This window comes from Mustela nivalis (genome assembly GCF_964662115.1).
Source record: "Mustela nivalis genome assembly, chromosome: 19".
Classification (NCBI taxonomy): Eukaryota; Metazoa; Chordata; class Mammalia; order Carnivora; family Mustelidae; genus Mustela; species Mustela nivalis.
The window spans coordinates 16,140,027-16,155,750 of NC_139038.1; the positions used below are offsets into that span (position 1 = coordinate 16,140,027).

A 15,724-nucleotide genomic window follows, 5' to 3' on the forward strand; every position below is an offset into this window, starting at 1 on the left:
AGATTCATTGTTTAAGTACAACACCCAGGGCTCCATGTAATACATGACTCCTTAACACCCATCACAAGGCTCAGCCATATCCCCATCCCCCTCACCTCTAAGACTGTCCGTTTGTTTCTCAGAGTCCCCAGACTCTCATGGTTTGTCTCCCCCTCCGATTTCCCCCATTTCACTTGTCCTTGCCTTCTCCTAAGTCCTCCATGTTACTCCCAAGCAAAGACCTTACACTACTTTGCGGATTCCTGTGGCAGTGTGTGTTCTCCCATAGAGCTGTCTTATTGGCTTCACCAGAAATTCTGGGTCAGGGTTTTTCTTGAACTGATTGAAGGTGAAATGAAGCCGGAAGTCTTCAGAGAACTGCATCAAAGAAAACTGGGAACAGGCATCTGCCATTACATTGGAGAAGATGACTCGCCTCACACTTACCCATCTCCCAGGAAGCTCTACATAGATCTTGAAACATTGCAGTCTCCAAATCCCTCCAAATTCTATACAGTCCCCAATCCTTCCGCCTCACCAGGACAGAGATCTGTAATCCGCTCCCACTTCTAAGTACTAGAACTCACCCAGAGAGGATATGTGAGTTTTATCTCCCATATCAACCCTTATCAATGAGCCAGAGTCGTATGCTATACAGATGGCTGGAAGAAGCTGAAGCTGCATCCAGACAGAGAAGGAAAAAGAACCATGAAAGAAAACCATGACCAATTTGCAATTTAACAATGTCTGCAATAGAAGTAAAAGGGGGAAGTGGAGACCTGGATGCCATATATTTGAGCTCTTTCCTAACCTACCCATATGCCCTCACCAAGGTTTTGGACTTCTTGAATAGATCCATCACAGTTGAGACAAAGGCCTTCATCCGCTGAAAGTCACTCGGGATGATGCTACCAGAGCCATCAATCAAGAAGGCAATATCACTGTCTTGCCGAGGGCACTCTTGGGGAACAAAAGAAAGGATGAACTAATTAAGTACTAGTACATGCACTAACTAAATGCATTCATTTTTTTGCATGTCAGCTCTCTGCTAAGAAGTCAAAATAAAAGGTAAACAATATCCAACCCATGTTCCACGCTTAATAAAAACATGAACACAATCTCATGATCACAGCCACTATGAAGAAGACATCTGCCAGAAGATGTCAATGTTACTTTTTTTAAAATTTCTTTTCAGCGTAACAGAATTCATTGTTTATGCGCCACACCCAGTGCTCCATGCAATACGTGCCCTCCATAATACCCACCAACTGGCTCCCCCAACCTCCCACCCCCCTGACACTTCAAACCCCTCAGATTGTTTTTCAGAGTCCATAGTCTCTCATGGTTCACCTCCCCTTCTAATTTCCCTCAACTCCCTTCTCCTCTCCATCTCCCCATGTCCTCTCTGTTATCTGCTATGCTCCACAAATAAGTGAAAACATATGATAATTGACTCTCTCTGCTTGAATTATTTCACTCAGCATAATCTCTTCCAGTCCCATCCATGTTGATACAAAAGTTGGGTATTCATCCTTTCTGATGGAGGCGTCATACTCCATAGTGTATATGGACTACATCTTCCTTATCCATTCGTCCGTTAAAGGGCATCTTGGTTCTTTCCACAGTGCCAATGTTACTTTTGAAGATCAACAAAAGATAAACAAATTTTCATGAATACAAGTAGATTCACATAGCTGAAGGAAGAAATAGAAGTAAACAAGAAAAACTACAAAATTTAAAGATGCTTGTAAGGACATCATACTTGCAGATAGACGACTACTGCTTAATGATTCCTTATCAATTTTGTGATGTTTTCATTAGCCATTCACAAGAATAAACACAGGAAATGTTAGGAGAAGCAAAGAAAAATTTGCAGGAAGAAACTGAAGCCTTTGAGTCTATAGTAGAATCAATTCAGCAGATGTCAGCATATTAAAGAGTTCAATTATATGCAAAATTTGGGAGCAAAATAAACCTTGATGCTGATGAGAGTTAAACATTTTATAATACTTTTAAAGATCTGTTTAATAAACTTGAATATTGTTTAATACAATTTAGAATATGGATGAAGTGTGGGAAAATTTGGTAAATTCTGCCCAAGGAAGTCAGGAAAAGTAGTAGTATTAGCTCAGAGCTAACTCTGAGAAGGAGAAATAATTTGCCAGAAATACAAAGGGTGAAATAAGTTACAGGAAAAAGGAACAGCACATACAACAACATGCTGGATATCCTCCTCCTTTCTGTTCCCAGCCCCAAATCCACTTTCTACCTCCTCCAACTGCTCTGCCCCCCAGGAAGTCAGCCCACATAAACCACATGCATTCGGGATTCCTTTGCCTCTGATTTCTACTTGGATTTGCCCAATTAGGAGCCTCAGTAGAAGACGGGAGGGCGGGAAGAGTGAGATCAGAGTTTTCTCCCCTTACTCCCTTCCTGGAAGGTTGCTTTGGGCCAGCTGTGGCCCTCAGTGGAAAATCACTGCTCCTTCAAGGAGGCACACTCCACACAACTCTCTCCTTCTGAATTCTCGTTATTTCTCCCTCTCCTTGTCCAGTCAGCCTAGGAGTGGTAACGGCTCTGCTGCTGCTTGCCCTTAGGGTCCACTATAGTTCCCTAAGACTCTAACAAACCTTTAAAATTAGTCCCTTTGTAAATAAAACCTTCTCAACTTATTTTAACTGGAGTGTACCATCCCTGACTGATAAAAAGGAAATGAACTTAAAATAATTCTGCAGAATTGAGGGATTGAAATGGCTCTACTAAAATCAATCTATGTGAAGAGAATGGAGATAAGCCTATGTCATTAAGCAGAGGAAAGTTGGGAAGGGCCTTTCCATCCCCCCAAAATAGTTAGACTTTGTCCCTTAGGCAGTGGAAAGCCACAGAAGTTTTCTTAGAAAAGGAGGTGAGGGGATCTTTTTTGTAGCTAGAAAGATTACTGTAGCAATGGAAAGTTTCTAGCCACTCTAATCATGGTTGCCAAACCCTGGAAACAACCCAAACATCTTTCAGTGTGTGAACAGACTGGGTTCCGGGACTACTGTAAATCTCTGCGATGGAATACTGTTGGGCAATAACAAGGGAAAGAACTAGTAACACAACAACAACATGCATGAACAATGAGGTGAATACCTCATGCTAGTGAAAGATGCCGATCTCAGAAGGTCATAATTCCATTCATGGAGCATTCTTAAGACAAACTAAACAGTGATGGAGAACAGACCAGTGAGTGCCAAGGGCTAGGATGGAGAGGGAGAAGGCAGCTAACTATAAAGAGAGAGCACTGAGGGGCCCCTGGGGGGTCCAGTCGGTTAAGTTTCTGCTTTCAACTCTGGTCATGATCCCAGAGTCCTGGGATAGAGCTCCATGTTGGGCTCTCTGCTCAGCGGGGAGTCTGCTTCTTCCTCACCTTCTGCCTGCCACTCACCCTGCTCAGACTCGCTCTCTCTGTGTCAAATAAATAAATAAAATATTTTTTAAAAGAGAGAGAGCGTGAAGGATGTTTTTAGGGGAGTAACAGAACTCTTGTATTCTGTCCATGTTGGGGTTTTTTTAAGATTTTATTTTTAAGGATGCCTGGGTGGCTCAGTCAGTTAAGCATCTGTCCTCGGCTTGGGTCATGATCCCAGGGGCCTGGGATGGAGTCCTGCATTGTAAAGTAATCTTTACAACCAGCATGGGGCTGGAATTCACAACCTGGAGCTCAAGAGTCACCTGTTCTACTGACTGAGCCAGCCAGGCAGCCCATGTTCATGTTGTCTTCTAATGAAAATCTATACATACCTTAAAATTCAGGGAAGTGTATACTAAAAGAAAAAAGGCCAATTTAACTGTATTATCTTTGAAAAAATAAAATTACCCCCAAACGTATTGGCTTTTCAAAAATAGATAAGCAGATTCTAATATCTGTATGGAACATATACAAAGAAAATTAAACAGAAAAAAATTTTGAAAATCTCAAAGATATGTTAAATGAAAAGAATCAAGTGTGTACAACATGCTACCATTTGTGGCACAAAATGAACATTAGAGATATGTATATGTTTGTGAATACAGAGTATTACTGGAAGACACAAGAGACTGGTAACAGTGGTTGAATGCCAGGAAGAAAACGTAGGCTGGAATAATCAAGAGAGAGAAGTGTTATGTGCTTGAGTGCTGTTTGAATTCTGAATAATTTTTAAAGAGCTGAAAATGAGGGCGCCTGGATGGCTCAGTGAGTTAAGCCACTGCCTTCAGCTCAGGTCATGATCTCAGGGTCCTGGGATCGAGCCCCACATCGGCCTCTCTGCTCAGTGGGGAGCCTGCTTCCCTCTCTCTCTCTGCCTGCCTCTCTGCCTGCTTGTGATCTGTCTCTGTCAAAGAAATAAATAAAATCTTTAAAAAAAAAAAAAGAGCTGAAAATGTGTTTTTAAAAGAAAAGTATGGAATCCCAAGAGTGAGGACTGAAGAGAGCAATGTGAGGGTAAGAGCTGCAGCTACAGAACTGAATGCAGTTGGGCAGGAAGAACACATGGACGAGAACAGAAGCTGAAACCTGGTACCCCTACCTACATATGCAAAGGCGACAGAGGAAGATGGCCTGGAGATGAGGTTCAGCAGAAGCCTTGGCAGGGGAAGAAGCAAGAGGAAGGGGTGGTAAGGGGATGTGGGATGGGAGAAGAAGGGAGGACAGGAGAAGGGAGAAATCTGGAGCCCAGGTGTTTAGGGAAGGAAGAGATGATCTATAGGTCACATCAGAGTCAGTAAACATGAGAACAGGATAGAGATTTGGCATTTAGGGAATCACAAATGCCATCTGTAAGAGGAAGATGTATATGATGGTTGGACAGAAGCCAGATTTCAGAGGGTAAAGAATGGTGATATGGGGAAATGGAAATAAGATGAGAGAACTCTTACAAGAAGTTTGGTGGTGAAAGAAAGGAGAAATAGCAGAAGATGTAGAGAAGACCAGGGAGAGGAAAGGTTATTTTCAAAGCTATCAATTCTGGTGGTTGATTTTTTAAAGATATAGGTAGGCATGAGCATGTTTACATTCAAAGGACGGGGAGAAATTTAAGCTCCTGGAGAGATGATGATTGAGGGTGTGGGCTTCAAGTTGGCAATATGATAAAGCCTCAAAAGCCCAGATAGAAGAGTGATTCATGGAAAGGTGGACAGTTAGGTCTTCCTCTAAAACCAGTGAGACACTGCCAAGGGTGGTACCATTGCAAAAATTTGAACAAGAAGAAGGAGTAAGTAGAGGGAGTTCATCCCTGGAAACCTTGATTTTCTTTGAAGGTTATCTGTTTAGAGTAAAGTACAAAGGAGCAGTGCTTGAGGGGGGAACTACAAAAGAAAGACATATCTGCCTTTGTTAAAAGGCAACTTGAAAAACAAGCAAAAGGATGGCCAAGCAGTTGAAGAAGTAAGTGGCAGAAAGCAGCTCGGAAAAAAGATTTGATCACTCTCACTCACTCTCTATCAATCAACAAATGTTTAAGGAACAAGCATGTGGTAGGCAGCCACCAAGATGATGCACAAGGTTCTCACCTCCTAGAAATAACACCCTTACATAATCACCTTCTCTTGAATGGGAGATGGATTTTTTTTACTCACTTCAAAGGAACATAAGATGCCAGAGGTAATGTTCTACTACTTCTCAGATTAGATTATGGAAAGACTAATTTCTTTCTTGGGTGTTTTCTCTCTTGTTTTCCTACTCCCTTGTTCACTCTGAGGGAAGTCAACTGCTCTAGGGGGAGCAGTTGTAAGCTGCTTTATGGGGGACCTCATGTGACAAGCAACTGAGAGAAACCTCCAGCCACCAGCCAGTGAAAATTGAGGTCCTCGGTTCAACAATCTTGTAAATGTGCTTGGAAATGGATCTTCTTCCTCCAGTCAGGCCTTTATGAGACCACAGCTCCAATTTAACAGCTTAACTTCAATTTCATGAAAAAACCTGAGGCAGCGGCACCCAGCTAAACCATGCCCAGATTCCTGACTGATAGGAACAGTAATATACATGTTTATTGTTTTTAGCTAAGTTTAGGGGCAATTTGTTAAGCAGCAATAGATACAAGAGCAAAGAGCAATCAACAAAGGTAAGCAGTATTCCTGCTATCATGAAGCCAATGTTCTAGAAGAAAACACAGAAAAGAAACAAAATATGTATATACAGATATGAAGATGGTAAAGTATAATAATGTGGTAGGAATTAATGGTGGAAATGATTATAAGAGCCACTCAGGAAAGGCCTCTTTGGGAGATGACAGTTGAGCAGCGATGACAATAATGGGTTGTGAGCTAAGATCTGAGGGAAGAGCATTCCAGCCTGGAGGAATAGTAAAGGCCCTAAGGCAGGGACAACTTGGTGTCATTCTTGGAGAACAGAGGCAGCCAGGGTGCCTGGAGCACAGTGGATGAAATAATAATGTTGGGAGAGCCTCAAAGGCTATGGTCAGGAGACTTAGACACTTACTCTAAGGATGATGGCAGGGCTGGGGGATGGAAGAATCATCTCGCAAAGATGAGTAGCTACCTCAGGACTTTTCTATTATTATTTTTTATTGTTGTATTAGTCACCATACAGTGCGTCATTAGTTTTTGATATAGTGTTCCAAGATTCATTGTTTACATGTGAACACCCAGTGCTCCTTTCAATATATGCCCTCCTTAATACCCATCACCCCACCCCACTCCCTTCTAAAACCCTGTTTCCCAGAGTCCACAGTCTCTCAGGGCTCGTCTCCCCCTCCAGTTTCCCTCCTTCATTTTCCCTTCCTTCTCCTAATGTCCTCCGTGCTATTCCTTATGCTCCACAAGTAAGTGAAACCATCTGATAATGGGCTTTCTCTGCTTGATTTACTTCACTCAGTATAATCTCCTCCAGCTCCATTGATGTTGATGCAAAAGTTAGGTATTCATCCTTTCTGATGGCTGAGGAATATCCCGTTGTGTATATGGACAACATCTTCTTTATCCATTCACTGTTGAAGGGCATATTCACTCTTTCCACAGAGTGGCTATTGTGAACATGGCTGCTATGAACATTGTGATGCATATGGCCCTTCTTTTCACTGCATCTGTATCTTTGGGGTAAATACCCAGTAGTGTAATTTCTGGATCATTAGGGTAGCTCTATTTTTAACTTTTTGAGGAACCTCCATACTGTTTTCCAAATGCCTGTACCAACTTGCATTTGTTGTCCCACCAACAGCAGAAGAGGGTTCCCCGTTCTCCACTTCCTCTCCAACATTTGTTTCCTGCCTTGTTAATCTTTGCCATTCTACCTGGTGTAAGGTGGTATCTCAGTGTGGTTTCAATTTTAATTCCCTGATGACTAATGATGATGAACATTTTTTCATGTGTCAATTAACCATTTGTGTGTCTTCCATTGGAGAGTGTTTGTTCATGTCTTCTGCCCATGTTTTGACTTGATTTTTTTTTTGGGGGGGGGGGTGTTGAGACTGAGTAGTTCTTTATAGATTGGATATCAGCCCTTTGTCTGTGTGTCATTTGTGAGTATCTTATTCCATTTCATGGGTTACCTCTTTGTTTTGTTGACTGTTTCCTTTGCTGTGCAGAAACTTTTTATCTTGATGAGGTCCCAAAGTTCTTTTTCATTTTGTTTCCTTTGCCTTTGGAGATATGTCTTGAATGAAGTTACTGTAGCCGATGCTGACGAGGTTACTACCTCTGTACTCCTCTAGGATTTTGATGGATTCTCTCAGGACTTTTCTTAAAGTTGAAGACCCTCCCATCTTCCCCCACCTTCTCTACTGGAGCCCAGTCCCTCTAGCTTCTGCACCTAGACCTCTAAGTCACCACTCAAGCTATGAACAGTCCTCCCCTTTCCCTCACACTGCCCATCTGCAGTTTCTGCCAAAAGCCACTTACCTCTGAGCTTTGATGGAAAAGTCTGGGGCGGCTGCCATAGGTTGGATCCAAACAGGAAGCATAAGCCATTCACATAGGTGTTCTCCTTACAAGTTTGGTGCACGGTGGGGCCACAGGCCTGGGAAAGGTTGCAGGTGGGCGGGGTTGTTCCGGATTCCTGTCCTTTCACCCCAGAACCTCACCCTCCACAGACCACAGCTCCACCAGCCATGGACCCCCAACTCCTTCCCTCGGGACACTCCCATGACCCAGGACAACTCACCAGCAGTCGGAAAGGCCTGGTGGCAAATGCCAGAGACAGGCCCAGAGACATATTCACCGCCTCCAGGGGGACTGGGGAGACATAAATACATGGTCAGCTTTGGGGAGTAAAGGGGGCTCTGTGAAGGTGAACAGAGGTCACTTTGACCTGGGATACATGGAGACCTAACAGTTCAAGAAGGAACCCAAGTCCTAGGAAAGGAGCATGAAGGGAGTACCTGAGGATGTCTGAGGTTAAGGCTGTGTACACACAGAGGCTGGGGAGCTGAACCCCTGAGCCCCTCAATCACACATCCCCAAAGCAAAAGGAATTCCTGGAAAGTTCAGGTGTATGTACAGGTGGAAACCTATCCCTGGGTCCCAGGGAGGGGCAGTGACTCACCCTGCAGGTTGATGGACTCACACTTGCCCATGCTGTAGTCACACTGGTAGAGACCACCTGTTTGGTTGGCAGCCTTTATCTCCTGGGGGGCTCCAACAACAAACCTGGGGAGGTGAGATAGGAACAAATCACCACAGGGACAAGAGCAAACTCTGATGTCTGAGGAGAGAAAGAGATCATAGAAGTTTGGCCACCCAGAGGAAAGTGAGGGCCCATGACCCTCACACGTATTTCCCAATTCCCCAGAAATAGGAGGAAGACTCCGCAAAGAAAAAAAATTGGAAAATTTTAAATTGTGGAAGGGGAATGGCCTCTCTAAGAATGATACAAAACCAAGAAGTCATTTAAAAGTTATTGAATCCGGGGCACCTGGGTGGCTCAGTGGGTTGGGCCGCTGCCTTCGGCTCGGGTCGTGATCTCGGGGTCCTGGGATCGAGCCCCACATCGGACTCTCTGCTCAGCAGGGAGCCTGCTTCCTCCTCTCTCTCTGCCTGCCTCTCTGCCTACTTGTGATCTCTCTCTCTCTCTGTCAAATGAATGGATAGAATCTTTAAAAAAAAAAGTAAAATAAAATTTAAAAAAAAGTTATTGAATCCTATATTGTACATCTGAAACTAATATAACACTGTACATTAACTATACCAGAATTAAATTTTTTAATGAATACATTTAATCACAGACCACAGTCATTTTAAATAAATTTCTGTACGTGGTATCAGGGAAATCCAAACCAAAACCATAATGAGGTATCACCTTATACCTGCAGCATGGCTAAAATCAAAAAAACACAAGAAACAACAGGTGCTGAGAAGATGCGGAGAAAGGGGAACCTCCTGCACTGTTGGTGGGAATGCAAACAGGGGCAGCCACTCTGGAAAACAGCATGAAGTTCCTCAAGAAGCTAAAAAAAAAAAAGTTAAAAACAGAACTACCTTGTGATCCAGCAATTACATTATTGGATATTTACCCAAAGAATATAAAAACACTAATTCAAAGGGATACATGCATCTCAATGTTTTTACCAGCATTATCCACAATAGCCAAATTATGAAAGAGCCCATATGTCTATAAACTGATGAATGGATAAAGAAGATGTGGCATATTGGGGTGCATTACTGGCTAAGTCAGAGGAGCATGTGACTCTTGATCCTGGGGTTGTGAGTTTGAGCCCCATGCTGGGTGTCGAGATTACTTACAAATAAAACCTTAAAAAAAAAGAAGTTATGGTACATATATACAAAGGAATATTACTCAACCAAAAGAAAGAATGAAATCTTGCCATTTGCAACGACATGGATGAGTTAGAGAGTATTATGCTAAGTGAAATAAGTCAATCGGAGAAAGACAAATACCGTAAGACTTCACTTATAAGATATAAGATTCCACTTATATGTGGAATTTAAGAAAACAAGCTAAGGAACACAAAAAGGAAAAGGAGAGAGGCAAACCAAGAAACAGACTCCACTATAGAGAACAAACTGATGGTGACTAGCAGGGAGAAGGATTGGGGATGGATTAAATAAGTGATGGGGATTAAGGAGTGCCATTTGTGATGAGCACTGGGCATTGTATGGAAGTGTTGAGTCACTGTACTGTACACCTGAAACTAATATACCACTGTATGTTAACCACCTAGAATTTAAATTAAAACCTTTTAAATTTTTTCTGTATGTGCAACAGACACATGAAAAAAAGTGCTCTACATCACTGAGCATCAGGAAAATAGAAATCAAAATCACAAAGAGATATCACTTCATACCAGTCAGAATGGCTGAAATTATCAAGTCAGAAAACAACAAATGTTGGTGAGGATGTGGAGGAAAGGGAACCCTCTTACACTGTTGGGGGGAATGCACTGGTATAGCCACTCTGGAAAAGCATAGAGAGGTTAAAAATAAGACAACTATCATATGATCTCCCTGATATGAGGAAGTGGTGATGCAACATGGGGGCTTAAGTGGGTCGGAGAAGAATCAATGAAACAAGATGGAATTGGGAGGGAGACAAACCATAAATGACTCTTAATCTCACAAAACAAACTGAGGGTTGCTGGGGGGAGGAGGTTTGGGAGAAGGGGGTGGGATTATGGACATTGGGGAGGGTATGTGCTTTGGTGAGTGCTGTGAAGTGTGTAAACCTGGTGATTCACAGACCTGTACCCCTGGGGATAAAAATATATGTTTATAAAAAAAAATAATAATAATAATAAAATATATATAAAAAAATTTTTTAAAAAGAGCTACCCTATGACCCAGCAATTGCACTACTAAGTATTTACCCCAAGATACAAACATAGTGATCTGACAGGGTACTTGCACCCCAATATTTATAGCAGCAATGTCCACAATAGCTAAACTATGGGAAAAGCCCAGATGTCCATCAACAGATGAATGAATAAAGAAGATGCAGTACAAATATACAATGGATTATCAGTCAGCCATCAAAAAAGATGAAATCTTACCATTTACATTGATGTGGATGGAACTGGAGGGTATTATGCTGAGAAAAATAAGCCAATCAAAGAAAGACAAGTATCATATGGTTTCCCTCATATGTGGAGTAGGAGAAATAGTGCAGAGGATCATAGAAAAGGAGGGAAAACTTAAAGGGAAGAAATCAGAGATGGAGACAAACCACAAGAGACTCTTAATCTTGGGAAACAAACAGGATTCCTGGAGGGGACGTGGGTGGGGAGATGGGGTAACTGGGTGATGAGCATTAAGGAAGGCACATCATGCGATGAGCATTGGGTGTATATGCAACTGATGGATTACTAAACTCTACATCTGAAACCCATTATGTTGGCCAACTGAAGTTAAACAAAAATTTTCTGTACATGATAAACTATCACAAGCAATCAAAGGACAAGCAACAAACTGGGCAGAGGGAGATTAGCAACTCGTGCCACAGACTACTTTCCTCAATAGTTAGAGCTCCTACAAACCAATTAAGGAAGAAAAAACAACAGAAAAATGGGCAACAAATAAGAAAAAGGTGTTCACAGAAAAGAAAATCTATCTCTCATTTAAACATAAGTGCAATCTAAAACTAAATTGAGATACCATATCTCACCTATTCAATTTGCAAAGATCAATAAGTTTGATAACACACTGGGCTGGTAAATGGGTGGGGAAGTAGGTGTTTCAATAAATTTCTGGTGTGAATGTAAATTGTTGCCACCTCCATAAAGAGTAATCTGGAAAAACCTATTAACATTACACATGCATATGTATCCTTTGATCCCGGAATCCTAGTTCTGGGAACTTACTTCCAAACATACTTGCACATGTACAAAATGACAGCATTTTTCACATCACAAAAGTTTGGAAACAATCTAATGTCTATTAAGAAGATTTAAGTGTAATATCAATGTAAATTATAGTACATCAAAATAATAGATTATGAAGCAAGCATAAAAAAGAAAGAGTAAGATAAATAAATCTTTCTAAAAAATGGGGTGCCTGGGTGGCGCTGTTGGTTAAGAATCTGACTCTTGGTTTCAGCTTAGGCCATGACCTCAGAGTCATGAGATCGAGCCCCATGCATTCCACGTAGAGTCTGTTTAAGTTTCTCTTTTCCTCTCCCTTTGCCCCTCACCCATGCTTGCTTGCACGCGCTCACTCTTTCTCTCTAACAAATAAATAAATCTTAAAAAAAATAATAATAATTAGTAAGGTCTTTAAACATTTATCGGGTAAAATCACCAAGCTCTATTAAGAAAAAAAAAAATTCAGAGTTCAGTATAGAGCAGAGGCCAGGAAACTTTTTCTGGAAAGGTACTATTATTTCCGTAAATATTATTTCATATAGGCAAATATTTTAGGCTTTGCAGACCATATACTCTCTTTTGAAGACTCTTGATTTCATTTTAAATCCAAAGCAACCATAAACAATGAATGGCAAGTTGGGATGAAGGTTGTGTCAATAAAATTTTTTCACAAAAATAGGCAGCAGGCTGCAGTTTGAGTATAACATGCTACAAATTGTGTGTGGTACAGGGGTTAGGGAAATGTGGAGGCACACACAGCATAGAACCTCTATGGAAGAACCCACAAGAAACCATTTACCAGGGACCCTCCTGAGTAGGGAATGGGGGAAAGGAGTGTGTGCTGAGAAAACTTTACTATTACGTTCTATCTTTCAAATGTAGAACTCTGTATTTCTGATATAAAAATAAATAAATCAAGAAAAAAATAAAGGAAATTGTGGGGGGTTTTAGGCATATATGTTTTAAAGAGAATAAGTATAAAACAACCTCCACCTGCAGTCCTTACCGGGATCCCTCGAGCTGGACCACACTGTGCCCAAAGCTCCTTGCATTCTCTTGGAAGATCGCTGCTTTTTCAGTCTCCAGGTTGAACCCGTCACATAGTAAGACCAAGGCTAGAGGAAGGACAAGCGGTGAGGATCAGGCAGGGATAAGAAGGTAAGAAAGCAACTTACCCTCTTGCTCCATGCATCTACCGGCTGAAACTCACCCAAACCCAGCATGGAAATGTCTGTCTCCCAAGTCCAGCTCTATTAGCCTGAGGCAGAGGTTGTCACACTTTTTCTATAAAGGGCCAAATATTTTAGGTTTTGTGGCCCAATAAAACAAGAGAGAAAATGCATTCCACACATTTTTCAATAAGGAAATGCAAAATATAATAATTGAGTACTGATTAGGGGTGCCTGACTGGCTCGATCAGTAGAGCCTGTGACTCTTGATCTCAGAGTCACAGGTTCAACCCTGTGGGTTCAACCCCTATGTTGTGTGTAGAGATTGCTTAGTAAAATCTTTTCTAAAAATTTACTAATGAGACACATGGAATTCTTTGGGGAAGATAACATCTCTGGGATTCATAAATAGATTGTAAGTACTCATTTGAGGGTGTCTGAGCGACTCAGAGGGATGAGCAGCAGCTCTTGATCTCAGCTCAGGTCTTGATCTCAGGGTCCTGAGTTCAAGCACCACATTGAGTTCAATGCTGGGTGTAAAGCCTACTTGAGAAAATTCTTAACATTCTCATTTATTTAAAAATAAATAAATGCTCATCTGAGACCTATGGCTCACAAGTGGCATAAAAACAGACGGGAAGAAGCCTCCCTGGATCCCCACAAGCCCCAGTTGCTGATTCCTGATAGTTGAACGGGGTGCGTTCAGCCGGTCTCTATCTCCGCCCTGTGCCCCCACCTACTGATTTGCCCAACAATCAGGTTCCTTAAGACTCAATTAGGTAATTTCCTTCCTATGGAATTATCAAGCACTTTTTTTCCCTTTGGTTCATTCTCTACAAATTCTCTACAAAGCATAGGCATAAAAGGAAACAAAACTGAAAAATTTTGGCCAGCCACTCAACATGTACACCTGGATTCTTGGAAAACAGAACTCTGGACAAAGTAAATGTGATAAGATGGAATGCAAGAAAAACACTCAGTATCCAGTATGCGTTGTGCACCCTTGGGCATATCATTCCACCTCTCTGGGCCCTCAGTTTCCTGGTCTGTAAAGTGAAGGGGACAGCCAAACCCCATTGCATAGTCCATGAATTTAATTATTCATCCAAGCTTCTCTGGGTATCTTGGTCTGGTTCTACTCTCGGCTTCTTTTCGAATCCCTTATCTTTCCCCAAGCCCTCTTTATATTCCCCCAGGCTAGTTCCTACATATTCTGTGCTGCCTCTCTCCACTCAGACTCATAAAACCCCTCCTGACCCTGAGTCCCCCTCCCGCTGAAGTCCCTGGTGTACCTGTTAACAGAAGGACTCTGTGAGTCATAGCTGGAGAGAGCAGGAACTGCGGGGCTGCACATACCACTGAGCCACTTCAAGAAAGCCACCAAGCACAGGAAGGACAGAAAAGGAGAAGCTTGAGGCAGAAGTCTGGTAGCGATTCAAAGGAAGAGGGCGGAGGCTCAGGGAGCACACCAGCCCTGCTTGACCTTTTCCTGGGGCTGCAAACAGCCTGTGCTCCCTTCCTAACCAGATTCCTGGCCCAAACCATCAAGATCATTGTCCCAAGTGATGTGGGAAAAAGAGGCAGAAGAAAAATTATTAAATTTCCTTATTAAGTACAGCCCATTGACAAGTCCTTGAAACAGGCAGAGTGACATTCCTCTAGGGACTCAACTGCCTTGATGTTAATACTTTCCTAAGGGCAAAAGGTCATGCTAGCCTGACCCCCTCACCCCAGGATCCTGTAGGTCTACTTCAACTATAAAAATTCCTTTGGAAACTTCCTTTATCTCTAAAACCCCCAAGATACGTTTTAGCAACCATTCCCCAAGCATGTGGCCCACCGATATAATCGGAAGGGTCTCATAACTAAGATTTTATTAGACAGTAATAAATTATCTTTTCCCAACAACAGCTAGCCCTCTCAAGGTCCTGGAAATCTTGCTTCCAAAGTTCCTTAGAGACTTACACTATCCCTAGCCCCCTCCCAACTTGAAAGTATATAACGGACCACTCCTTATGACCCCAAAGCAGTTCTTTCTGCCCACGGGTCTTGATCCATGCTTTAATAAAATCACCTTTTTGCACCAAAGACATCTCAAGAATTCTTTCTTGGCCATCAGCCTCAAACTGTAACATCTTTCCTACATCACCAAAGGTGGGTTGGGGTTTTTGGGGGGAGGTTTGTTCCCACCTGCTTCTAGGGTTGGCTGAACATTATGAAAAGCAAGCTGAATAGACTCAGGGCCTGCCTTCTCCTGGAAAGTGTGTCTAAGCATTTATACAAACCAAGCATTTGTGGGAGGTCACACTGTTTCTCCCTGAAAACACACTTTACAAGAGGCCCTTCCCTCCTGTCCAAGGAAACAAAGAGTACGGTTCGGCCAGTGCTGTCTTCCTTCTGTAGCCATCAGAAAGGACAATTCAGATACAGAGAAACCCAGTACTTTCTGAATATTAATTTGCTTTTTAAAAAAAACAATGAATCGTTGAACACTATGTCAAAAACTAATGATGTACTACATGTTGGCTAACTGAACATAATAAAAGAAAAAAATTTTTTAGGGGCGCCTGGGTGGCTCAGTGGTTTGGGCTGCTGCCTTTGGCTCGGGTCATGATCTCAGGGTCCTGGGATCGAGCCCTGCATCAGGCTCCCTGCTCCGCAGGAAGCCTGCTTCCCTCTCTCTCTCTCTCTCTCTCTGCCTGCCTCTCTGCCTACTTGTGATCTCTGTCTGTCAAAAAAATAAATAAAATATTTAAAAAAAAAAAAGAAAAAAATTTTTAAGCCTCA

At 42.2% G+C, this 15,724-nt stretch overlaps 1 protein-coding gene and 1 pseudogene across 9 annotated transcripts in view; one reads left to right on the plus strand and one right to left on the minus strand.

Moving 5' to 3' along the window:
- ITGAM (integrin subunit alpha M) overlaps positions 1-14,369 on the minus strand; it is a 44,395-nt gene extending 30,026 nt beyond the window's left edge. For 4 of the 8 annotated variants that reach the window (XR_014306434.1, XM_082714290.1, XM_082714291.1 and 1 more), the window contains exons 1-7: positions 14,230-14,369; positions 12,775-12,883; positions 8,501-8,604; positions 8,120-8,190; positions 7,858-7,975; positions 809-939; positions 227-372 (exon numbers count right to left, since the gene is read on the minus strand). Coding sequence is in view for 7 of the 8 variants with exons in the window: in XM_082714290.1 (XP_082570416.1) it covers positions 227-372; positions 809-939; positions 7,858-7,975; positions 8,120-8,190; positions 8,501-8,604; positions 12,775-12,883; positions 14,230-14,257 (707 nt within the window). In the remaining variant the exon portion in view is untranslated. Of the gene's footprint in view, positions 1-226; positions 373-794; positions 940-7,857; positions 7,976-8,119; positions 8,191-8,500; positions 8,605-12,774; positions 12,884-14,229 lie in introns of all 8 variants that reach the window. The other 4 variants (XM_082714293.1, XM_082714292.1, XM_082714295.1 and 1 more) reach the window with 2 other exon arrangements.
- LOC309854858 (prefoldin subunit 4 pseudogene) lies at positions 1,523-5,021 on the plus strand (annotated as a pseudogene). The gene has a single exon. The product of its transcript is annotated as a prefoldin subunit 4 pseudogene (transcript).
- Positions 14,370-15,724: the final 1,355 nt, after the last annotated feature.